The following is a 26,279-nucleotide window of genomic DNA, read 5'->3' on the forward strand; positions in this document are numbered from 1 at the left end:
GGAAACATGGATCGGGCCCAGGCAGGCACGCAATAGATAGAGAACTTGAAGAGGAAAAAAGGATCGGGCCCAGGCGGCGGGCAACAGACAACAAGCTTGGAATACTGGTTGATAACCTTGAGGGTGTAGTTGATAGAAAAGGTAATTAACTACTAGCGAGTAATGTTAGGCAGAGTACAAAGTTAACTCTGTGGTTGCTGGAGGGAATAGCAGTTGAATTTTGTAAAGATGCTAAAGAGAAAAGTTTTTGGTGTTTTTGAAATGTTTGTAAATAAATTTAGGCAAAGAAATTAGTTTGCAATTGTTTGGCCATAAATAATTTTGTTGCATTAGCTGAAGAATGTATATAGTGCTATGTACTTGTAATTGTATTAGGCTTAAGGGCATATAAGTGGTGATGTTTTCCTTTAGTGTTAAAAAGTAGAAGTTAATAGTAAGAACCCTTAAGCTGTGAATAGCTTTCAATTTAGAAGTAAGCCAGGATGCAGTTGTATTACTATAAATGATTTAATTGATGCTGTAATTTTCCTTTTTTGCCTGCTAGTAATAAGGGTATTTGTATATTGTATGTAATTATTGATTGCCCAGTAGGGGTAGATCTGTTTTTTTTGTTTTTTAGATAATTGAGGAATATGGATGTTAGCTGCTTAGTATTTGATATACCATGCATTTATTTACAGAGTTAAATTTATGTTATGTGTTTTATGTTTTGTTTTGTGGTGTTTGTTTGTTTGTTTTCTGGCCAGAATTGTTTTTTGCGTTTTATGTGGTTTATGTTGTGTTTTTTCTAGGACCCCCCCTCCCTCAGTGTCAGTTTGATCGCCTGACATCTGAGGGATGATTTGGTAATAGAAGTTTGCCACAAGTTGGTGTGCTATAGAGAAGGAGGGAATCCTGTAGAATTTACACCATTTATTTGTTGTGCTTTGTTTTTGTTTGGTGTTGTTGGGGTTATGTTAAGAATTGCATGGTTATATAGGTTGGCTTTATAAAGTTTTAATTTTGGCTTGTGATAGATTGTGGTGTTATGCTGTTATAAGTTGGAAATGTTTTGCTAATGTTTTTATCCCTTTTTTCTTTCCCTCCTTTTTGATTTTGGGTAGAGGGGGGAGGTGTTGGGAATGGAATGTGAAATGCTGAGATTGTTTAGGCTTCTGGGACGAGCCGATTACGCTGGGAACTGTGTGTAAAGGGCTGGCCTTGAGCCCGTTCTCATCGGCCAGCTAATTGTAAATAGGATGATAAGTCAAACAGGTGTTAGGATGATAATTATCCTATGGGGTTACAGCTGCGGCTGTGTAAATTTAATTAACCAATTAGCAACTGTTTGATTGCTTGCTATAATTGTATATAAGAGCATGCTGGAAATGAATAAAGAACTCTCTCTGTTTATGATCACATGGGTTGTCAGACTCTGTCCATGCTCTCCTGCGATGCAACAACACATGATTGGAATGTTGGTGTGGATGGGTACAGCTTGCTCAGGAAGGATAGACAGGGGAAAAAGGGAGGAGTGTTGCGTCGCAGTGCCTCTCAGGCGGGCACAGACAGAGCCCAACAATCAATGTGATTGGTAGCAAAGTCATTTATTTCTCTCCAGCATGCTCTTATATACAATTATGGCAGGCAATCAAGCAATTGCTAATTGGTTAATAAGATACACACAGGCACAGCTACAACTTCATAGGGTAATTATCATCCTGTACAACTTTCTGATTTATTATCCTGTTTACTGCCTACTTGGCAGATGAGAACCAGCCCAAGGCCAGCATCTCACTACACAATTTACAGCCTAATTAGCTCATCCTTGAAGTCTAAACAACTCAGCTTCTCACATACCCAATCTGCCAAGTTCCCACAGAGGAGATGTTGCCTTATATATTAAAAATGTGCACACTTGGACTGAGGTGGAGATGGACATAGGAGACGGAAGTGTTGAGAGTCTCTGGGTTAGGCTAAAAGGGGTAAAAAACAAGGGTGATGTCGTGCTAGGAGTCTACTACAGGCCACCTAACCAGGTGGATGAGGCTTTTTTTAAACAACTAACAAAATCATCCAAAGCCCAAGATTGGTGGTGATGGGGGACTTCAACTATCCAGATATATGTTGGGGAAATAACACCGCGGGGCACAGACTATCCAATAAGTTCTTGGACTGCATTGCAGACAACTTTTTATTTCAGAAGGTTGAAAAAGCTACTGGGGCGAAGCTGTTCTAGACTTGATTTTAACAAATAGGGAGGAACTCACTGAGAATTTGAAAGTAGAAGGCAGCTTGGGTGAAAGTGATCATGAAATCCTAGAGTTTGCAATTCTAAGGAAGGGTAGAAGGGAGTACAGCAAAATAGAGACAATGGATTTCAGGAAGGCGGATTTTGGTAAGCTCAGAGATCTGATAGGTAAGGTCCCATGGGAATCAAGACTGAGGGGAAAAACAACTGAGGAGAGTTGGCAGTATTTCAAAAGGACACTATTAAGGGCCCAAAAGTAAGCTATTCCGCTGGATAGGAAAGACAGAAAATGTGGCAAAAGACCAGCTTGGCTTAACCACGCGATCTTGCATGATCTAAAAAATAAAAAGGAGTCATATAAAAAATGGAAACTAGGACAGATTACAAAGGATGAATATAGGCAAACAACACAGGAATGCAGGGGCAAGATTAGAAAAGCAAAGGCATAAAATGAGCTCAAACTAGCTATGGGAATAAAGGGAAATAAGAAGACTTTTTATCAGTACATTAGAAGCAAGAGGAAGACCAAGGACAGGGTAGGCCCACTGCTCAGTGAGGAAGGAGAAACAGTAACAGGAAACTTGGAAGTGGCAGAGATGCTTAATAACTTCTTTGTTTCGGTCTTCACTGAGAAGTCTGAAGGAATGCCTAACATAGTGAATGCTAATGGGAAGGGGGTAGGTTTAGAAGATAAAATAAAAAAAGAACAAGTTAAAAATCTCTTAGAAAAGTTAGATGCCTGCAAGTCACCAGGGCCTGATGAAATGCATCCTAGAATACTCAAGGAGCTAATAGAGGAGGTATCTGAGCCTCTAGCTATTATCTTTGGAAAATCATGGAAGACAGGAGAGATTCCAGAAGACTGGAAAAGGGCAAATATAGTGCCCATCTACAAAAAGGGAAATAAAAACAACCCAGGAAACTATAAACCAGTTAGTTTAACTTCTGTGCCAGGGAAGATAATGGAGCAAGTAATTAAGGAAATCATCTGCAAACACTTGGAAGGTGGTAAAGTGATAGGGAATAGCCAGCATGGATTTGTAAAGAACAAATCGTGTCAGACCAATCTGATAGCTTTCTTTGACAGGATAACGAGTCTTGTGGATAAGGGAGAAGCGGTGGATGTGATATACCTAGACTTTAGTAAGGCATTTGATACGGTCTCACATGATATTCTTATTGATAAACTAGGCAAATACAATTAGATGGGGCTACTATAAGGTGGGTGCATAACTGGCTGGATAACGGTACTCAAGGAGTAGTTATTAATGGCTCCCAATTCTGCTGGAAAGGTATAACAAGTGGGGTTACGCAGGGCTCTGTTTTGGGACTGGCTCTGTTCAATATCTTTATCAACGACTTAGATGTTGGCATAGAAAGTACGCTTATTAAGTTTGCAGATGATACCAAACTGGGAGGGATTGCAACTGCTTTGGAGGACAGGGTCATAATTCAAAATGATCTGGACAAATTGGAGAAATGGTCTGAGGTAAACTGGATGAAGTTTAACAAAGAGAAATGCAAAGTGCTCCACTTAGGAAGGAACAATCAGTTTCACACATACAGAATGGGAAGAGACTGTCTAGGAAGGAGTACGGCAGAAAGGGATCTAGGGGTTATAGTGGACCACAAACTAAATATGAGTCAACAGTGTGATGCTGTTGCAAAAAAAGCAAACGTGATTCTGGGATGCATTAACAGGTGTGTTGCGAGCAAGACACGAGAAGTCATTCTTCCGCTCTACTCTGCGCTGGTTAGGCCTCAGCTGGAGTATTGTGTCCAGTTCTGGGCACCACATTTCAAGAAAGATGTGGAGAAATTGGAGAGGGTCCAGAGAAGAGCAACAAGAATGATTAAAGGTCTAGAGAACATGACCTACTAAGGAAGGCTGAAAGAATGGGGTTTATTTAGTTTGGAAAAGAGAAGACTGAGAGGGGACATGATAGCAGTTTTCAGGTATCTAAAAGGGTGTCATCAGGAGGAGGGAAAAAACTTGTTCACCTTCCCCTCTAAGGATAGAACAAGAAGCAATGGGCTTAAACTGTAGCAAGGGAGGTTTAGGTTGGACATTAGGAAAAAGTTCCTAACTGTCAGGATGGTTAAACACTGGAATAAATTGCCTAGGGAGGTTGTGGAATCTCCATCTCTGAAGATATTTAAGAGTAAGTTAGATAAATGTCTATCAGGGATGGTCTAGACAATATTTGGTCGTGCCATGAGGGCAGGGACTGGATTCGATGACCTCTCGAGGTCCCTTCCAGTCCTAGAGTCTATGAATCTATGAAATACACCTGCAGTGGAGCACCCACAGGGACACTACTCAAAGAAGAATGATACTTCCTTCCTCCCACCCTTTGTCTTACAGTAACTCCTCACTTAAAGTCATACCGGTTAACATTGTTTTGTTGTTATGTTGCTGATCAATTAGGGCACATGCTCGTTTAAAGTTGTGCAATGCTCCCTTATAACTCGTTTGGCAGGCATGTGCTTTGTCCACTGCTTGCAGAAAGAACAGCCCATTGCAGCTAGCTGATGGGGGCTTGGAATCAGGGTGGACCGGCATCCCCCCTATCAGCTCCCCACTCCCCTAAGTTCCTGTGCAGCAGCTGCCCAGCAGGCTAGCAATTGCCGGCAATTCAGCTGTCCCGCCCCACACTGCAGTAGGGCCGCCCAGAGGATTCAGGGGGCCTGGGGCAAAGCAATTTCAGGGCCCCCTTCCATAAAAAAATTGCAATACTATATTCTCGTGGGGGCCCCTGTGGGGCCCAGCACAAATTGCTCCACTTACTCCGCACCCACGGGTGGCCTTGGGAAAAATAAACCTGCATCTCAGCACAAACCCAGTTTTGAGAAAACTTTTTTACAAGGTATCACTGGTTCTCAGCATCAGCTAGTGCTAAAAGGCACTAAAGCTCGTTAAAAGGGTTGGACAAATATTTTCAGTCAAAACTTTTTCTGGATCAAAAACTAGGGGTTTTTTAAAAAGCAGAAAAAAATCATGGACAATGTCAGCTTTCTTTCAAAATTTGTTTTTTTTTAATTGAAAAGCTGAAATTAGTCTGCCAAAACCTGAATATGGTTTGGGGTTTCAGAAGTGTGTGGCCAAATATTTGCTGCTTCCAGTGTTTGATTGTTTAAAGAAACAATAAAAAAAAATGCTTAAAAAAAATCCAGAACTTTTGAACCACCTCAGCTTGTTACCAAATGCCTGAGCCCATCCAGTCAGAGATTTTTCCAGGTTTCTGATACTCTGCTGGCTTCCTTGACTCATATCTGTCTCCATAACTTTGGGTTCATTTAGCTTAGAACATAAGAGCAGCCATACTGGGTCAAACCAAAGGTCCATCCAGCCCAGTATCTGTCTACCGACAATGGCCAATGCCAAGTGCCCCAGAGGGAGTAAACCTAACAGGTAATGATCAAATGATCTCTCTCCTGCCATCCATCTCCACCCTCTGACAAACAGAGGCTAGGGACACCATTCCTTACCCATCCTGGCTAACAGCCATTAATGGACTTAACCTCCATGCATTTATCTGTTTCCTAGAGACTGGCGCCATGGGGTCCCTCACAAACTGGAGACGGTTACTGTGGGTTTGTCTTTAGTTATAGCTTATGTACATACACCACGAACTGAGCATTTGAGCTTGTTCCAGAATCTGGGATGAGCCTATGTTGTGAAAACTGAAATGCTCAAAATAGCACATGCATGTGAATGGACACAGGGTGCTAAAATTAAATTAACACAGGGGTTCTCAAACTGGGGATCAGGACCACTCAGGGGGTCACGAGGTTATTACTGGGGGTCGTGAGCTGTCAGCCTCCACCTCAAATCCCGCTTTGCCTCCAGCATTTATAATAGTGTTAAATATATAAAAAAGTGTTTTTAATTTATAAGGGGGGTCACACTCAGAGGTTTGCTATGTGAAAGGGGTCACCAGGACAAAAGTTTGAGAACCACTGAATTAACCCCTCTAGAGCCTCAGGCAATGCAGGGGGGGGGTCTCCCTTGGTAGAGTTGGGAAGGATATTGGTCTTCTCATGTGATCCCTCCCCCAGTGGCTAATTTTAAATGAAGCTACCCTCCCCTGACATGAATCTCCCTATGGCACTGAAATTAAATACAGACTATAATTTGGCATTTGAGAAGTGAAAGGGATGGGAGCTCTAATGGAAAAGCTAACAGCTTGGCTCTTCTGCAAGCCTCAAACTGCTCAATGAGCTTTAGGGTAGGGAAGGCTGTGCCTCCCAAACAGCCTGGCCCTGCCCCCTATCCGACCCCCACCCACTTCCTGCCCCCCAACTGCCCACCCCCTTCAGAATCCCTGACTCATCCTGCTCCTTGTCCCCTCACTGTCCCCCAGAGACCCCACCCCCCACCACCACCCCGGGACCCCACCCCTGCTCCCTGTCCCCTGACTGCCTGGACCACTATCCACCCCATGCTGAGTCCTGACAGACCCGAGAACGCCCACAATCCACCACCCCGCGTTCCCTGCCTCCTGACTCCCCCCATCCTCTGCCCCCTCCCTATCCCCTGACTGTCCCCGGGACTTCCTGCCCCTTATCCTACCCCAGCCCCGGCCCCTTACCCCCGGCTCCCCCCTCACCTGGAGCCTCAGCTCATCCAGGACCGTCCCTGAACAGCGGCAGGGCAGCTCCAGCAGGGCCCCTGAGCCCCTCCCCGCTCAGAGCCGCGTGGTCAGGGGGCTGGGCTGCGAGCTCCGGGCCGAAGGAGGGAGCTGAGCTCAGCCTGGAGCTCGCAGACCCGCCCCCTCCCCACGCGGCTCTGAGCGGGGAGGGGCTCAGGGGCCCCGCCAGAGCCATGCTGCAGCGCTGTCCAGGGACGCTGCTGGATGCGCTGAGGCTCCGGGGGAGGGGCGGAGGCGGGGTCAGGCGGGGCCGGGGAGGGAGCCTCGGCCGTTATCTTGGGGGCCCCTGTGGAGCCCGGGGCCTGGGGCAAATTGCCCCACTTGCCCCCCCTCTCTGGGGGGCCCTGCACTGCAGTGTGCTGCTCCTGCCCTCTGCCTTGGAGCTGCTCCCCAAGCCTCCTGCTTGCTGGCGGGGTGACGGGGGAAGGGGCTAATGTAAGGGAATCCCCTCCCCCCCGCTCCTGCACTCGCTTACCCAATCTCCATATACAGCAGGGGGAACACACAACAGTCCTGGAGGGAGCTTCCTGGCAGCAGCTGAGGTGGATCTCAGCTTGCTGATCTAATTAACAAGGCAGTGTCCTTCAGACAGGGATCAGCTACTTAAAGGGGAAATGCGCATCACTCACACACACAGAGTGTGTCTCTGCCATGCTGTCTCTCTTCCCTTCATTCCTTCTGCCTTGTAGATTGTGAGGCTACATTAACAATGAGTTAACTCTTGAGGGCTCAGTCAATTGCTAGTTCATCATTTAGTAGTTAGGCATTCCCTGGGGAATATCCCACCATCATTGCTGTGTACAGTATTAAACTGTTGGTTTAAAACTTTATATATATAGTCTTTTGTCTGGTGAAAAAAATTTCCCTGGAACCTAACCCCCCCCCCCCCACATTTACATTAATTCTTATGGGGAAATTGAATTCGCTTAACATCATTTTGCTTAAAGTCGCATTTTTCAGGAACATAACTACAATGTTAAGTGAGGAATTACTGTATATATGTAGCTCTTCAGGCCTTGTGCCAGGTGTCTCTGTATGGTCCAGCACAACAGGGCATCTAGTTCTATTGTAACATTGCCCATAATAATAATAATGTAACTCTGCTCAACTCATAAAAGGGCAAGCTGGAGAGATTAGAAAATGCAGAGAGGTGCAGAGACCTTCCTTTCTTCCTGCTGACAGTAAATCAGAGTCAAGAACATGTTGAACTAGATTTATAGTTAAAGTTAATAATTGGAGATATACCAATCTCCTAGAACTGGAAGGACCTCAGAAGGTCATCGAGTCCAGCCCCCTGCCTTCACTAGCAGGACCAATTTTTTGCCTCAGATCCCTGGCCCCCTCAAGGATTGAACTCACAACCCTGGGTTTAGCAGGCCAATGCTCAAACCACTGAGCTATCCCTCCCCCATAATATATGGAGATATACCTATCTCATAGAGCTGAAAGGGACCCTGAAAGTCCAGCCCTCTGCCTTCACTAGCAGGGCCAAGTACTGATTTTGCCCCAGATCTCTAAGTGGTCCCCTGAAGGACTGAACTCACAATCCTCAGTTTAGCAGGCCACTGCTCAAACCACTGAGCTATTCCTTGATTCTTTGCAACTAGATGTGTAACCCACTGGTGATGTTAGTTAAAAGTCCCCCCTGTGACTCAATCCACAGAGAATACAAGATGTTACTGCCCCTAGCAGTGGTGGACTGCACCTTTCAGAGGATCTGGCCTGAGCCAGTTGGAACTACTTGTTGTCATGCATAGGCTCATGTCAGGCAGTGCTGACTGTGGGGTACTGGAGACTGTGTTAAAATGACAAGTTTGCATTGTAAGTGTGAGGGGACTCCTGGTCCTGCTTGAAGGCTCTGTCAGTGTGTGATCTGGGGCCTGAGCACATAGAAACACAGATTATTAGGATTGGAAGGGACCTCAGAAGATCATCTAGTCCAACCCCCTGCTCAAAGCAGGACTGATCTCTAAATGACCCTCTCAAGGATTGAACTCACAACCTTGGGTTTAGTATGCCAATGCTTGGGCCACTGAGCTATCTCTCCCCCTACCCTTAGGAATGGCCAGACCAGTGGTCCAGCTAGTCCAGTGTCCTGTCTTCCAACAGTGGTCAGTGCCAGAGGCTTTAGAGGGAATGAACAGAACAGGTCAATTACCAAGTGATTCATCCCCTGCCCAGTCCCAGTTTCTGGCAACCAGAGGTTTAGGGACACCCAGAGCATGGGGTTGAATACCTGACCATCTTGGCCATTGATGAACCTATCCTCCAGGAACTCATCTAATTCTTTTTTGAACCCACTTATATTTTTGGCCTTCACAACATCCCATGGCAACAAGTTCCACAGGTTGACTCTGTATTGTTTGAAGAAGAACTTTCTTTTGTTTGGGTTAAACCTGTTGCCTAATAATTTTACCTGTTAACTCCTGGTTCTTATGTGGTGTGAAAAGGTAAATAACACTTCCCTAATCACTCATGATTTTACAGATTTATATCATATCCCCCCCTTACTTGTCTTTTTTCTAAATTGAACAGTCTTTTAAATCTCTCCTTACATGAAAGCTGTTCCATACCCTTAATCATTTTTGTTATCCTTTTCCCTATCTATTTTTGAGATGTGATGACCAGAACTGCACACAGTATTCAATATGTGGGCGTACCATGGATTTATATAGAGACAATATGATATTTTCTATCTTCTTACCTAGCCCTTTCCTAATGATTCCCAGCATTCTGTTTGCTTTTTTGACTGCCGCTGCACATTGAGTGGATATTTTCAGAGAACTATCCACAGTGACTCCAAGATCTTTCTTGAGTGGTAACAGCTAATTTAGACTCCATCATTTGATACGTATAGTTGGGATTATGTTTTCCAATGTGCATTACTTTGCATTGATCAACACTGAATTTCATCTGACATTTTGTTGCCAAGTCAGCCCGTTTTGTGACATCTCTTTGTAATTCTTTGTAGGGAGCTTTGGACTTAACTCTCTTGAGTAATTTTGTATCATCTGCAAATTTTGTCACTTCACTGTTTACCACATCTCCAGCAGCCGGTGTGCAAAGAGCCAGCCTAGACAAGGAGGCGAAGAGTTGTGCTGCTCTGCCATAAACTCACAGACTTTTAAGGCCAGAAGGGACCATCATGATCATCTAGTTTGACCTGCACATCGCAGGCCACAAAACCTCACCCACCCACCCAGTCCTGTAATAGACCCATAACGTCTGGCTGGGTTCCTGAAGTCCTCAAATTGTGGTTTTAAAGATTTCAGGTCACAGAGACTCTGCCATGATGTGTTTGTTTGATTTAATATTCTCCTAAGTGAGTATTTGATGTTACTTTCTATTCTATCATTATTCCATACTTTCTATTATGGCTCCATATCTAGCTGGCAGCCGGTATCAAGTGGAATGCTCCAAGGGTCAGTCCTGAGGCTGGTTTTGTTCAATATCTTCATTAATGATCTGGAGGATGGTGTGGACTGCACCCTTAGCAAGATTGCAGATGACACTAAACTGAGAGGAGTGGTAGATATGCTGCAGGGTAGGGATAGGATACAGAAGGACCTAGACAAATTAGAGGATTGGGCCAAAAGAAATCTGAGGAGGTTCAACAAGGACAAATGCAGAGTCCTGCACTTTGGACAGAAGAATCTCATGCACTGCTACACACTAGGGGCTGAATGGCTAGGCAGCAGTTCTGCAGAAAAGGACCTAGGGGTTACAGTGGACGAGAAGCTGGATATGAGTCAACAGTGTGCCCTTGTTGCCAAGAAGGCTAACAGCATTTTGGGCTGTATAAGTAGGGGCATTGCCCACAGATCGAGGGACATGATCATTCTCCTCTATTTGGCATTGGTGAGACCTCATCTGGAGTACTGTGTCCGGTTTTGGGCCCCACACTACAAGAAGGATGTGGAAAAATTGGAAAGAGTCCAGCGGAGGGCAACAAAAATGATTAGGGGGCTGGAGTACATGACTTATGAGGAGAGGCTGAGGGAACTGGGATTGTTTAGTCTGCAGAAGAGAAGAATGAGGGGAGATTTCAACTACCTGAAAGGGGGGTTCCAAAGGGGATGGAGCTCGGCTGTTCTCAGTGGTGGAAGATGACAGAACAAGAAGCAATGGTCTCAAGTTGCAGAGGGGGAGGTTTAGGTTGGACATTAGGAAAAACTTTTTCACTAGGAGGGTGGCGAAGCACTGGAATGGGTTACCTAGGGAGGTAGTGGAATCTCCTTCCTTAGAGGAGACAAAGCCCTGGCTGGGATGATTTAGTTGGGGTTGGTCCTGCTTTGAGCAGGAGGTTGGACTAGATGACCTCCTGAGGTCCCTTCCAACTCTGATATTCTATGTTTCTGTTGTTCCTGCCAAATTTCTGGGGGTTTTCCTTTATTAAGTTTAAAATGTAAGGTTAACTCCACAGTGCTGGTTTGCCTCCGCCTCTCCTCAGGGTAGGCATAGCCTAGCCAAGACATGGATCATGGCACAGTTCAAGCCTGTCTCTACTAACTTCCTCTCTTTTCTCCAAAAAGGACACTTATTCCCATCTTTAATACCATGTAAGAGACTGTCAGCCACAGGTGGGGGTGAGAGTTCCTTCTAAAGTCTTTCATTAAAGACAAAGGGAATAGGGGATGTCATTAAAACAAAAATCTCATGTAATACTTTAAATTTCAAATGTTTTACCTGTTTTTGCTTCTTTTCTGTATTTTTAATGAATGGTTAAAAGATTTTTAATGGTGTGTTTGCCATGGTACAAAGCAGGCTGAGGTCTCTGGATACCAAACCCCAAAGGGGTTTAGCTCTGTTTCATGTTGAACAGTGACATGGTTGTGCTGTTATCTTTAACTGTTTATTCCATCTAAATTACTACAGCAGTGCTGGGGTTCTGGAGGCCATGCAATGTCGTCGTGTTACGTTAAAACCATACATGCACTTGCTGGAAGCATGCATCTAACTTCTCTGTTTATGTGCTGGGAGCGTAACACTCATCAGCAGGAACTCAGACACGGAAGTTCTCACTTCAGTCCCCAGTGTGTTGGCCAAAAGGGCAGTTATCACATTCATGGGGGCTTATCCAGTGTTCGTATTGATTGGGATAGAGAAAGTACATAATCAACTGGTGCTCGGGTCACAGGTTCCCTGTCCCATTCCACAGAGGAGAGGAGCTGTTACAGCCCCAGCTAGAGAACCTGGCTCTGTGAACTGGCTCACAGGGGGCCTGTAACACACACTCACAGTGAGTCACATCCACAAGCCTGTTTTTTAATTTATCGTTATTAACAACAATAGTAGCAGCAATAATGGACACTCACGTATCTCTTTCTTCAGTTCAGCTTGCTGAGCATCTAGGGGGGAGAAGGTGACATGTAAGATTGCAGTGTCACGTTTACAGTGATATCACTCCTGTTAATGAATGTCACTGGGCTGTAATTACTAAGGCCCGGTGCACAGATAGCATTTCTAGCTATGGTGGTTAGGGGTGTGAAGTTTTACCCAAATAGTTATAGTGGTACAACCCCTAGTGTGGATGCAATTACACTGGGACAAAGGTGCCTCATAGCATTATAGCTTCTCCCCTTCCCCAGTGGCAATAGCTCTACTGGGGTAAGCGCCTTCATCCCTATCTAACAGCATCCACACCAGCCACCTGTGCTGCTTTCCATATCCTGGTAGGGTTACAGCGACACAGTGGTTGGATGTAGACAAGGACTACATTTAAGGGGGTGGATGGTGCCATCCCCCATCACCCTACATGTTGTCAATGCTCTTTGGGTCTAACTAGCCTCACCAACCACCAGGGAGCCCCTTTAGTCTTGCTGGATGTGGGAGGGACCTTGATGAATAGCTCCTGCTCCTTGTTGCCTGCCAGCAGGCCTGTTCAATACACAGAAGTTAGCAGGTTGGGCAGTGGATGGGGCGCTGAGCTGGGTCTCAGGAGTCTTGGGCTCTATTCCCAGCTTTGCCGCTGACTTGCAGAATATCCTTGGGCAAGTCCTTTTCCTGCTTTGTGCCTCAGTTTCCCCCCTGCCCTTCACGTGCCTGCCCTAATTAGATTATAAATTAATTGGGGCCAGGATTGTCTCCCAATAGGTGTGTTTGGTGCTCACAGATGCTAGTGTGATACAAGTGACAATGCAGATCCATGGCCAATTTTCTAGGTCTCATTCCTGCTTCAGACTGGGCGACTCCAACGTCCACTGAGCACCTAGGGACAGGTACATTCTATTCTACAATGAGACCCAAAGGGGTGACTCTACATCTGGTGCTTCTCAGTTCACACACAGAGTCGTGGCTCATCCAGGACATCCCCCCACCCCAGGGTGAGTTCAGCTCCTCTCTTCCATTGCTCATTCCCTCTCCCTCTGGCCCTCTCACTGACTTCACTCAAATCTCTCTTCATGGCATGGGACCGAAGCCCCCTGACAGCCTTCTCTGAATTCAGAGACCCTCTCTCCGGTCCCACACCATTCCTTCCCCTCTGTCACCCTACCTTTTCCTCTGTGCTGCTTCCAGAAGCAGTAACTGGCCAAGAGAATGAGAAGAAACACACCAGCCAGGGTCACAAACAGAGCCACCTGGTAGGGATTGGTCCTTGGGAGGAACACATCTGCAAGGCAAAGTTGCATTGATTTGAACCCAGACAGAATCGATGTGGCAGCAGCAGGAGTTAAGGGGAGTCTGCAGCATCCTGCGGTGGTCTGGGAGGATCTCACAGGCATGTTTGGTCTGGCTTTTGAGAGCGGAGAAGTGGATCATCCCATGAGGCTGAGGGAAGCCCAAGCTTTAGCCTGGTCACTGAACTTGGCTAGGCCCTGGCTACATTGCTGATAGGCCGTCTGCTGTGAGAGCGTTTGTTCTGCTGGTGCCGAGCACTCTGGCTGTGCTGGGCTCTGACCTGCTCATGTCTGGCCTTAGGGATGGGCACCTGGGAGACTGCCCTGGGCACTGTCAGAGGAGCTCGTTGGCAGCCAGCACAGGAGTGCAGCAAATTCCCAGAAGCACCATGTGAGGGGACACCCAGATTTCTCCTGCTTCCTCCTGGTGGAGGAACATGGTGGGGGAGCCGCAATGCACAGATACAGCTTGTCCCCCCAATGTTCTTCCGTGCCCCCTAGGGGGCTGCGTGGGAGGGGGCAGAACAAGGAACAATGCCAGGGCTCCCTGCATCCAGGTCACTTGCCCCATCTGGGCTGTGCTGGGAGGCATCAGGAGCTGCTGCTCTCTGCCCCACCCCCCTTACCCAGCCCAGGGGAGCAGTGACCTGGATGCATGGAGCCATGATGCTGCTCCTCGCTCCCCCTCACAGCCGCCTAGGGGGCACGGAGGAAGGGGGGGACGAGGAGCAATGCGAGAGAGGAGTTGGAGGGGAGAGGGAGCAGCAATGCCAGCTGCCCCTAGCATCCAGGTCTCTTTACTCACCTGGGTGCAGGAAGGAAGTGAAGGGGTAAGAAAGAAGGGGTGCAAAGGGGGCTGGGGAGAAGGAGGTGGAGGGGTGGAGCACAGGAGTGTTTCTGAGATTAGGGGTGAAGGGGGTGCAGTGCAGGGGATTGGGCACAGGATGGGAGTGCAGGGCTTTGCTGCGAAGGGGGTGCAGAAAGGTTTAGGGGGGATGGGGAATAGGAGAGGAGAAGGGAGTGCAGAAGGTGGTTGGGGACGAGGGGCGCAAGAGAGTTAGGGAAGAAGGTGGCGCAGTGCAGGGGTTGGGGTGCAGGAGGGGAGTATGAGGCTAGGAAAGAAGGAATTAGGAGGGAGTTGGGCAGAAGGGCTGCAGAGGTTGAGGCACAGGATGGGAGTGCAGCGTTTAGAAGAGAAGGGGGTGCAGAAGGGTTTAGGGGAGATGGAGCTGGGGAGAACAGGGAGCAGGAGGGGTTGGGGGAGAAGGGTTTTTTTTCATTATTATTGTTATTGTGTATTTTACAAATAGTTTCACACATACATCTCAGATTAGAAGCATGAAATCCCACTCAGTTTTATTAGTGAGCACCACCTCTCAGCTTCCCTGCACTAGCACAAGATGGGTCCATCTCCCCCACCCCACACACCTGCCTGGTTCCCTCCTTCCCTTACTCTATTCTTGGGAAGAGGCAATGGGACCTTGGGGCTGTGGGGAGCCGGTGGAGGCCTGGGGCAATGGGAGGGCACCCACAGGGGTCAGGGCAATAGGGGGGCACTGCATCCATAGGTGCCAAAATACAAGGTCACCCAGGGTGCCATTTTCCCGAAGGCCAGTCCTGGACCTGCTATGTGCATCTTCGCTGTTTTCTCTTGGCCGAGACGGGGGTTGAGGACAGAGCAGGACAAGTTCTGGTTCGAAGCGTCTGTTATAACAGTAGCAATGTGAGTATCAAACAGCCCGTCAGCTCGCTGGGATATTTTCTCCATCGCTGGGGCTAGTCGCTGCCCCCTGAGGTCTCTCCACAGCACTTGGGGCTCCGGATACCATCCAGCCGATTCACACACCACGTGGATCCCTCCATGCTGATAGCCATCGACAGAAAGGTGAGGGGTGGAGCCCAGACCTGGAGGGGAATGGAGTGAACCTGTGTCACTGCTACGCCCTGGGGCCACCAGAGAACTGCACTGGTGCAGACTGGAGTGGCGGGACTGTGGCAGTGTGAGCCCAGTGGTGTACCAGTGTCCTCACTCGCCATGATGTTACACATACAGATCTACCACGTGATGGGTAGTTCACACACAGAGCTCCAGTCACCACCTGTGGCTGCACAGACCTCAGGGTATCTCACAAGTCATAGACACACCGTGCTACCTAGAGGTCTTCTAGCAGCTCCTGGAAGCAGAGGCTTCTGGGAGATTTCCACAAACTTTCTCAGTGCCCAAGAAAATTGTGGGAGAAGGGGTCACACTCCCTGGGATGAGCAGCCACGTCTGGGGCATGTCCCCAGAACAGAGGTCAGGGAAATAGGCAGGGACTGATCCTTGCTCAGACAGATGCCCCAGCAGCTGGGGGGTGGAGGAACTGGACATGGAATTGGTTACTCCAGGGGGTCTGAGGAGTTGGCAGGCGAGTGCATCAAACCCATTAGCAGTCGGCCTCATTCCCTAGGTCTCTGGTGCCTTTCCTGTGAGAGGTGACTAGTCTGAGCAGACCAGAACCGCGGGGGTGGGGGTGAGACACACCATTGACCAGTGCTCACTGGTGCTGGGAAGAGTAAACAACACCCCGTGCTACTGACCAGCCACCTCCAGTTCCAAGGCAGCTTCTTCGTAAAAGGTGGGTAATTGGAAGTGGCAGCCGTAAGTCCCTTCATCAGAGGGGGTGATGTTGTGTATCCTCAAGGAGACAGTCCCATTAGCAATACTGTCCTTCAGTAGCTTCGTCCTGCTTCGATACGGTGCGATCTGCTGGCCAACCTGATCTCTCCCATCCCGATAGAGATGGACAATTGCAGAGAACGTGGATCGGAACCAGCGCACCTCCATGCTCTCAGCGCTCATCCTGGGGGAGAGGTGACAGGCTAACAGAGCATCTTCTCCCACAAGGGCCCTGATGGGGTGATCGGGTCCAATCACCTTGAAACTCACTGTAGATGGAACCAGGACAAATTAAACTGTAGCTAACATGGAACTAGGAATATTTCATGGCAATGGAAATGGGAATTTACTGTAATATTTTTATCAGCAAAGGGTCTCCCTGTCAGTCTCTGTATTGTTACCCCCAGAATGCACAAGGGTTAAAATGTCTCTCCAGACAGATGGACGACATGAGATATCTGAAATATGTTACCACCTGGTTCCATACCAGAATAATTAAAGTGAACTAAATACAACCTGCACCTGTGAACGCAGGATCCAGTCTGGAAGAGAAAAAGAAAGAGCCAGGGCTGGGGCATTATCACTTAATGGCTGGGGAGCCAATGCAGGTTGGACATTGGAACTCAGCATGGTTTGGCAGCAGGAGAACAGGGGATGAGGAGTGTCAGGGAGCCTGTGTTAAGAACACTGTTCACAGACACACAGGACCTTTCGTTCAGGACTCAGAGGCAAAGGGACAGAGAGAAAGTGTCCAGATGGATGCACAGCAGCATGGCTCAGTGGAGCCCTGGCTTCAGCCACTCTGAGCTGTGTTTTAACCCCTGCCCCTCTGTGCTAACCCAAGGATTTCCCAGCACTGTGTTCCCGCTGAGTAATACACCCTATCCTGTAGTCACTGGGCAGAGCTCACCATGAGAAACAGGAGAGCTAGAGCCCAGAGGCTGGTCTCAGAGGCACTGAGGCCAGGTGGCTACCCTCTTGGAAAATGTGACCCCTTGGGGGTCTGGCATGCTGAAGGGTTACTCCCAAGAGACTTTAAAGGCAGGGCAGACCACAGACATAGCGACAGCCATATAAATGGAAGCAATGTGATGCTGTGAGCCCCGAGAGGCTGGGGGACTGAGTGTGGGACTAGAAGCCACGAACACCTGCATCCTGTTCCCAGCTCTGCCACTGACTCTGAGTGGCCTTGGCCCATCATATACAGATGGATTCTGGCCTTTTCACCTTCCTCTGGCAGAGTAAAGGGGGTTGGGCAATCCCCTCTGCAGAAGTGGCTCGGGGCTGGAATACTTGACCATATCCTCAGAGCACCAAAGCGTGTCACATGGTGTGGCTGGAGCACTTGGCGTTCTGCCAATACCAGGGCTGCAGAGCAGCTGTGGAGGCTGCTGCAAGCTAGAGCAACCCTAGGGTTGCTCTAATTGACACTGGGGGCTGTTGCAGTCCCTGGAACAGCCCAGGATCCAGGAGATGCAAAGGTGGCTAAAATCCAGGCTCTATCCTGGGCTGCACCTCCTGAGAGGCAGAATTTCATCTTTAGATTTGGCACAATATCTCCTTAAGGGCAAATTACATCTCCTAGGTGATCTTCTTACTGAGACCTTTACTACACTCTTAGGAAAACATTTTAAAATCCTCCTTCTCCTAGAAATCAACTCCTCTTTTCTTGTCATTTTTTTCTGGCTTCCATTAACATATCAAATATGTATCATTATTGAGCTTTACATTCCACCTGCTTTCAGCCATGTCTCAGAGTTAGGCAGAACACTCAGAGGGACTGTAACTGATCACTTTATCAAAATTACTGCTGGTTGAAATTTTTTTATCAAAACTTTTTTTGACAAAATGTGGCTTTTTAAGCAAAATGAAAATTTTCAATTTCAGTCAAAAATTTCCCTTCATGTTGAAAAAAACATAAATAAAACTTGTCTGAAAACTGAAAATTTGTCAGTAAAAAAATACATTCTCAGTACAGTTACTTCTCAGATTTTGGACAAAACAAACAAAGAAAAAACAATTGGTAGGAAATTTTGAAAAATAGTTTAAATAAAACTTCCCACCAACAATAATTGGCCTTTTCAAACCACTTCTAATCAAACCTGATTCAGCCACGTTTCCGCTTTTTTAATTTTTGCCATTTGAAAATCATCTTTGTAACTTTATGTAAATTCTCCCAGAGTTTGGAAGAGTGTGACCAAAGTCCTGCGGTGCCTGGGAGCTACTCCTTGTTTTCCCACCCTTCCCACTTAGCCCCAACACTCCCTCCAAGCCAGTCTGCCCTTTTCTTCAGAGAACCAGAGGTGAAATCCTGGCCCCACTGGTGCCAGTGGGAAGATTATTACCAGGTGTCACCTAGTATCTCCACTACCCAGCTCTCCCCCGAGTTGTGAACACTCAGACGCATCCCTGGCCCCCAAAACTCTCCATTGCATTTCTGGACAAAGGTTTCTAGTTGCTGAGGACAGGACCAGGCTATGGGCAGTTTCTAATTGTTGAGGCCATTCTACGGAACAGATTGTCCCTGCAAGCAGGACCCAGCTATACATCTCCGCTGCCCCTAGGGGCAGGACACGTCCCACTGAACCAGAAATCAATCAGCCTCATGGGGACATTTTTGGGCACAGCCGCCACATGCTGCCAGCTGGAGACTTGCTGTGAGGACCTCTTGTAGGCTACAAGACACAGTTATTGCCCAACACTTCCTTGGTCCTCTGCCCACCAGCTGCCACCTTTGCTGTTCTGCTCATAACCCCTGAGTTTCCTCAGACAGAGCTCAAACTGAGGGCCCAGCCTTCCCCAGCACAGCTGCTGCCTTCTGTGGGAGCCAGACTAGGCCCTAAAGCCCCAGGAATCCTACCTGAGTCCAGCCGGGGAAGGTGAAGAGAAATGAGGAAAATGGTGAAGCCAAGCAGCGGCAGTGACCTCACGGAGCCGGGGCACATCGAGGAATCCTCCATCTCCCTGATGTCCAGACGACCACACAAGCTCTGGGTGAGCGAGTCAGTGAGCGTGACCCTGCGATCCAGAACATGAGCGCGGTAAATAGGCAGAGCTGGTGAGACTACGCTGACTCCACTGGGAACTGGAGTGTGACAACCACACATTCAGGCCAGACCTTTCAGAGGTGCCCAGCACCTGCAGCTGAGACCAGATTTTCCAAAGGGCTCAGTGCGTTGGGCGCCCAGAAAGTGCTGAATTCTGCTGACAGTCTGGCCCAAACTCAGGCCAGCTCCAGCTCTGGCACAGGAATAAACCCACTCTGAAAGGAGCGATTTCTAGACAAGTTCCAGAACTACTGGCTGAAAGCTCCTGACCCCCGGCCTACACGTGCCCTCAGCTCAGAGAACTCTGTGCTGGTTCAAAACTGCAGCCCTGTGCTACAAAGAGGGCTTGGGGGGGTCTTTTTTAAACCACACACAAGGCAGCCCCCTGTGCCACTCCTCATGGCAGAGGGTCCTGCTGCCACCCAGCTGCAGCTCATAGGGGGAGGAGGTGGTCTCCCAGCCTCCGTCCCTGTCCATCTGGGAAAGAGACTCCAGCCTGCCCAAAGGGAAGTCTTCACAGCCCTTGCCAGTCTAGCACACCGTTCTTGTGTGGGTTGTCTCTGATGCAGCCACTGAAAATGGGGGAGAAGGGCAGGGCCCAGGGAATGCTGTATAACTGGGGCCCTGGATTGTCACAATCCAGCCCATAAGGGTGGCATCCCATGGTGGGCCCAGCTGGAGTCAGTGCATGCCGGCTGTACAGCTGGCTGAGGGCCTCAGGCAGCACCCTGAAGCAGGACTGGTCCCACAGGGCTCAGCAAAAGCCTCAGGCAGAGAAAGTCCCCTCCGGGGAATCAGGTTCCTGGCACCAACGAGATCAAACAACCTAGCAGAGCCCTGGGGAATTATCTTTGTGTGCAGCTCAGTAATAGAACAGGGGCATCAGCAACATCAATCAACTGGGGAAACTGTCATGGCTTCTAAAAAGAAAATTCATTGCTCATTAATTGGTTAGAATTCTTTGAATGTGCCAAAAGGGATAGTAGATGTAATTTACTTGGACTTTCTAAAGGTCTTTGGCACAGTCCCTCTCAAGGGGCTACTAAAGAAATCAGGTCATGGGGGAGAGGCAAAATATTGTCATGGATCAGAAACCTGCTTGGCGACAGTGGGAATAAATGGTCAGTTTTCATCATGGCCAGAGATTAACAGCAGGGCCTCAAAGTTCTGTACTAGGTCCTGTGTTCTTTCATAAACTTATTCATGAGCTGGAATGGGGTGGTGAGGAGTGGTGAGGTAGTGATAGATGATGGTGACACGAAGATATTGAGGTTAGTCAGGCCGTAAGAGGGCTGTGAGGAATAGGTGACCAGATGTCCCATTTTATAGGGACAGTTCTGATTTTGGGTCTTTTTCTTATATAGGCTCCTATTACCCTCCACCCTCTGTCCTGATTTTTCACACTTGCTGTCTGGTCACCCTAGTTAGGAACTTCAGAGAGACCTGAACAACGCAGGAAATGGGCAACAGGAGAGCAAATGAAATCCAGTGTCAATAAATGCAAAGTATCATACACCAAAGGGGAAAGTCTGAACTCCTCATCCAAATGGACTGTACCAATTCAGGAGAGGACCTGGCCATCGCAGAAGTCTGCTCAATGGAGACCTCTCCTAAGTGAACAGTGGCAGGCCAAGAAAGCTAATAAAACATTGCTCTGTGGGGTGGGAGGGGCTTTTACCAGCAACACTGCAGGAAGCCTGGGGTTCCTCCTGTATTGGGTGGGCCTGAGAAGAGGAGAGGCTGGAAGGACCCTTAGCCCTGGACTTCCAGCTGTTGCTTAGTAAAGCTAATGTTAAAAAAGTTACATAATATTTACACTGGTTAAGAAAACAATGTCTGTACATCTAAGTATAATGCTTAGATTATCCATAAAGACAAAGTTTGTTTTAAAAGTCAAAAGCACAAGAAATACATAATCATCAATAACCCAAATTTAGGGGATTAAATTTAACAATTCAGTTTAGATATTAGAATCCAAATACTTGGGTACATCACTCATGAAAAGTTGTACAGAGAGTTGGTTGGGAAAGCAAATACATCAATCAGTGAGTGAACATTGTCCCTCAGTAACTGAGAATTTGGGGCAGGTTGTCCACTGGTATTTCACTGGGAACTGAGCCAATCAGGCTCTTTCTATGCCATCCCTGAGTACTTGGTACTGGCCACATTTTGCTTTATGCAGCATTGTTTATTTGTGGAGTCACATGCCAAAGAAGGTGGGTGGGGGCAGTCGGAGGCCGCATGGAACTTGGAGCTCATCACCCTGCAGCTACCAATTCTCCCTGCTCGTTCCAGCCTTCAGCAGCAGTTTGCATGGAGTGTTTGCAGATCAAAGGCAGACAGCACCGGGTGAGCATGAGCAGGGACCCTCCGTAGGGAAGCCCCATCTCCTGGGCGGACTGGCTGAGTTGTGGGACACTGCTGGGGGGTGGGGGGGGCGAAATGAGGCAGGAGTTAAATAACTGGTGTCCCCAGGCAACTCTGACACCTCCTTTAGAGGACAACATGCATGACTAGCTCTCATATTTATTATTAGCCTGTCTGTAGAGTGAAATACCAGACAAAATACCCCTGCAAAGAGCTCCGGATGCCCGAACAATTTGTTAGAGTCACAATAGCTGGCGCCCACCCAGCAGGAAAACATTATCCCACACACACAATGAATGAACTCAGCCAGCCAATAAATCAAAGCTGCAAAACTGCCCCGTTAGCCGCCCAGGAACAACCCTCAACCCTCTCCCGTAACTCTATCCAGTAAAGAAGAGCCCGTCAGGCTCTGGTGAAGGGGCTGGTCCCTTGTGATGTATCCTGGAGCCAGACAGGGTCTTTCTGATTGGAAGCCAGAGCAGGGAGCTCTGGAGGTACGAGGATGTTGGTTGGGTAAAGCACATGCAGTGGGAGCATGTAAGCTGCCGCACCCCTTGATAGGGCTGCCCTGCCCTTCCCTTCCCCTGCTGACCCAGGACAAGGGATTTAAAAACAAGATAAAGAATGAAAAATTCCTGCCACCTACCTTATGAAACCAGGAGAAACTTCTCAGCCATTACAGAATTGCTGTCCTCCGGCTACAGTCAGTTACACGGGCCCCTAGTTCAGGAGGTGCCTCACAATTAATGAATTAAAGTGAGGCTATGAAGCAAAATCATTTTGGAAAAGAGAATCAGTTGGGTATCAGTCTGGTCTTGTGCAGTTTTCTGTTAATGCTTGTTCAATGGCTGAAGAATTTATTCTTTATTCCTGCACATAGCAAGGCTGAAGAAGAAAGTGAAAGAGTAAAGCGGAGCAAGGGGGTTTGCCAAAGGTCAAAAATCATTTTTGCTGCTTTTTAGCAAAACTGACAATCACAACCACCACTCTTCCCACAGCTGCTGGCCCACAGCTCCTCACAGCCTGGAGAGTAGGGTCAGGGCCTCCCTCACTTATCCAGCTCTGACTCAGATCCAGCCCTCCTACCAATACCCCCTACTCCAAATATCCTGGGTTAAGTGACTTGTCCAACATCCTGGCTCTTCCTGCAGCCTCCTCCTCATTCCCTACGCAGATGTTCTATCACATTATAAGATGTGCTAGGTAAATTGGTCTGTGTGTCTCACAGCACTTAGCAGAAGTGGCTCAGCAGAACCAAGCACACAGATTTGGCTCAATCAGTCTGAGACACACTGTGGCCACGTGGGAGAGACCTGTCCTGATCCTAAAGCTACTAGAACTGAGCTTGTGCAACATCTCATGTTCAGGTTCGCTGTTACCTCATCTGTTAGAAGGGGGACAAGGATCCTTGATGGTCTCCTCAGGTAGGGACATGACACCTTGATCAATAATAATACTGTGAAGCGCAGAGAATTGTTAACACGAGTGAGTGGAAGAAGTGAGACTAGACCTCATGGTCTCCTGGCTCCCAGGCCAGTGCACCTCCCTCTAGCCTAGGGGTGTTAATCTCATTCTGTGCAGGGGGCCAAATTCCATTGTATTATGATCTCTGGGCCAGAGCATCCATTTAGGGCTCACCACTCTCCTCATTCCAAAGTGACGCCCTCTCCAGCCTCCATGGGAGGTTAAAAGCAGTAATAGAGTAAATTCCCTGTTCATTATCATCACCGTGTTACTTCTCCAGGGCCTTGTTATCGTGCTCAGCATCACTCAGTGGGGAAAACGCTCACCACTGTGACCACCATTCTCTGTCCTTTGTTCCTCTTCCTTCCCCATCCTCTTGTTTCCCTGCTTTCCTTTTTCTCCCCTGCGTCTTCCTGTCTTCCCTTGGCATTTCCTTCCCCTCAGCTACTCCCACTTCACTCGCAAGGTTGCCCTCCCACCCTCTATCCTAGCCCAGCAGGATAAAATGGACAGCAGTGAAATAGTTCATGCTCAGGTTTAAACACAATTGTTGGGAGGGGGGAGCTGAAGTTCTGCAGAATTTAGTGTTAGCGCTGGGCCTTCTCATCTGTGGTTCAAGAAATGAGGTCTAATAGCTTCATATTATCAATTCTGGCCCTTGGTTCAGGTCCCACACAGAAGATGTCAGCAGTGGAAGTCCACTGCTCTGAGTTTGTGGGTCTCCTATTCTTCCCTGTGTCACCCATTTGCCAGACTAATCCAATGGGGAAGCCCTAAGAAACAGGAGACAGTATTGGACAACATGCCTCCAGACACCAGATGGAGACACACGTGCAAAGAGCTCAGGGCCCATTGGTCCTCGGTTGAGTCACCGAGTTCCTGAGGCAGGAGGAATAAAGGGCTCTCCCTCCTTTGGGGATCAGAGGAGTCCCACTAGAGCAGAGGTGGGCAAACTATGGCCCATGGGATTGTCCTGCCGGCCCTTGAGCTCCCGGCCGAGGAGGCTGCCCCCCGTCCCTCCCCTGCTGTCCCCTCTCCCCCGCAGCCTCAGCTCACCATGCCACCAGCACGGCTTGTACCCACCCACTTCCCAGGCTTTCCAATAAGCCAGTCCTGCCACTCTGAATGGCATGGTAATAGGGTGGGGCATGGGGGGATTGGATAAGGGGCAGGGGGTCCCGAGGGGCAGTCAGAGAATGGGGAGCAGTTGGATGGGGTGGAGGTCCGGGGGGGCATCAGGTGACAGGGAGCAGGGGGCGGTTGGATAGGTGTGGGAGTCCCAGGGGGCCTATCAGGAAGCGGGGGTGTGGATCAGGGACAGGGAGCGGGGGGGGGTGGATACTGAGTGAGGTCCCAGGGGGCTGTTAGGGGCAGGGGGTCCTGGAAGGGGGCAGTCAGGGGACAAGGCGCAGGAGGGGTTGGATGGGTCAGGGGTTCTGGGGCGGGGTGGTCAGGGGATGGGGAACAGGGGTGGGTTGATAGGCATGGGGGGCCTGTCAGGGGTCAGGGCTGTGGATAGGGGTCAAGGCAGTCAGGGGATGGGGAGGTTGATGAGAGTGGGGTCCAGAGGGGGCGGTCAGGGATGGGAGGTCCCGAGGACGGGGCCAGGCTGTTTGGGGAAGCACAGCCTTCCCTACCCGGACCTCCATATAGTTTCGCACCTCGATGTGGCCCTCGGGCTAAAACGTTTGCCCACCCCTGCACTAGAGGACAACTGTTTTTCGTTCAGTGTAGGTTAAAAAAAAATCATCTCACAATCAAGGTGTCCTAGCTCAGCAATGCCTTGTTCAAATAACCCGTTTTCCCCAATAACTTGATCTCACCCCCGACAATCAGGCTGAGATGACTTATCTTTTGGAATTTAGAGAGGATGAAAAAAGTAGGTTTTAAACAAAAACTTCGTTGCAAACTGAACTCTGCAGAGGCTACTGTCTATGTCTCCAGCTCTCCTCCAGGGCTCATACTGATTTATGCCAGCCGATACCCTGGCAAAGGTTTCCGATGGTGGAAGGTTTACCAGGAATCCAGGTTACGGTGGCACTTCTTGTGTTCACAGCACATACTGAGAGCAGTTAAATAAAAACATAACTTTTTTTCTTAGAATTCAGAACACACACACAAGAACCCAACACTAAGAAGAGAGACAAAGCAGGCTGCTCCCTAAAGCACAACTCTCCCCAACTTACTTTAAGCTGGCTGTCTGCAAACTGACTGCTGGCACAATCACAAGCTTATCTACAGAGCCCTCTAGCCTGCAAGTATGACCAGGGAATTCCTCGCTCCCCACCACACACCCTTACAGTGATAGCTGGCAATTCCAACACAGTCAGACCTCAGTACACCTCAGCACTGAGGCCCTCTAATCTCCCCTACACTCAGGCAGCCATTGCGGGTCGGTGCAGCCCAGGGAAGTGGGTACAACCACGGCTGCCAGGGAACAGACACTATTTCAGTCTGTGTTACAGGATAATGGAAAAGGGACCGCAAAGACCTCTGAGCATCTTAGTCACTTCTGCAGCAATTTTTAAAGTAGGAAAGTGAGAGCCCCAGACAGACTCCCATCCATAGGCACAGCTCCCATGACGAACAACAGAGCCTCACCCAGAGCAATCAGGGGCTGACACTTACCTGCCTGCTGGATCCTATAGGGAAGGGCAGAGGCTGGTGGTGGAGGAAGGGGTCCTACCTTCAGAACTACCAGGTCTGCGTTGCAAGTGAACGTCTCAGTATTTACGGTAGCATTGCACGTCTGACTCCAGTCTGTTCAGACAGCTATTGCTGGTTAACTTACAGCAATTTTATCTGAACAGAAACATTTTCCATGCATCTAGCACCTTCCAATTGAAAGTGAAACCATTGCTGGTAAATTACAGGAATCTCATTTATGGTACACAGAGATAAAAGATTTAAAGAAACACACACACAGTCCGAGGGTGGTGACAGCTTTAGTTTTTAAGGCATTTTCCTGCTCGCTCAGTCACTGTCACAACAATCAATTGTATTTCTGTCATACACATATGCCAAGGCTTTCTGCCCCCACAAGCACTATATTTTTCTGACTGAAGCAGTGTGACAGAGGGGTGCAGAACTAATCAGACCTCAGCAGTAGTCCTTGTCCAAGGCAGAAGAGGCCTTGCTGCAATTCCAGGTAATTCACAAGTTTTCTGGTTCAAATACAACAAACTCTCTGAGAGGCCACATTCTCCTTCCATAGTGGGGAAAAAACAACAAGAGCCATATTCT

At 48.4% G+C, this 26,279-nt stretch overlaps 1 protein-coding gene across 1 annotated transcript in view; it reads right to left on the bottom strand.

Moving 5' to 3' along the window:
- Positions 1-25,818, bottom strand: part of LOC123370789 (butyrophilin subfamily 1 member A1-like) — a 44,048-nt gene extending 18,230 nt beyond the window's left edge. Inside the window, exons 1-7 of the mRNA XM_045017588.1 lie at positions 25,665-25,818; positions 22,219-22,457; positions 19,019-19,176; positions 16,080-16,427; positions 15,123-15,404; positions 13,376-13,492; positions 12,198-12,230 (exon numbers count right to left, since the gene is read on the bottom strand). Coding sequence (XP_044873523.1) covers positions 12,198-12,230; positions 13,376-13,492; positions 15,123-15,404; positions 16,080-16,427; positions 19,019-19,118 — 880 coding nt within the window. The 5' untranslated portion in view covers positions 19,119-19,176; positions 22,219-22,457; positions 25,665-25,818. The remainder of the gene's footprint in view (positions 1-12,197; positions 12,231-13,375; positions 13,493-15,122; positions 15,405-16,079; positions 16,428-19,018; positions 19,177-22,218; positions 22,458-25,664) is intronic.
- Positions 25,819-26,279: the final 461 nt, after the last annotated feature.

Source organism: Mauremys mutica, chromosome 5 (genome assembly GCF_020497125.1).
Source record: "Mauremys mutica isolate MM-2020 ecotype Southern chromosome 5, ASM2049712v1, whole genome shotgun sequence".
Taxonomy (NCBI): Eukaryota; Metazoa; Chordata; order Testudines; family Geoemydidae; genus Mauremys; species Mauremys mutica.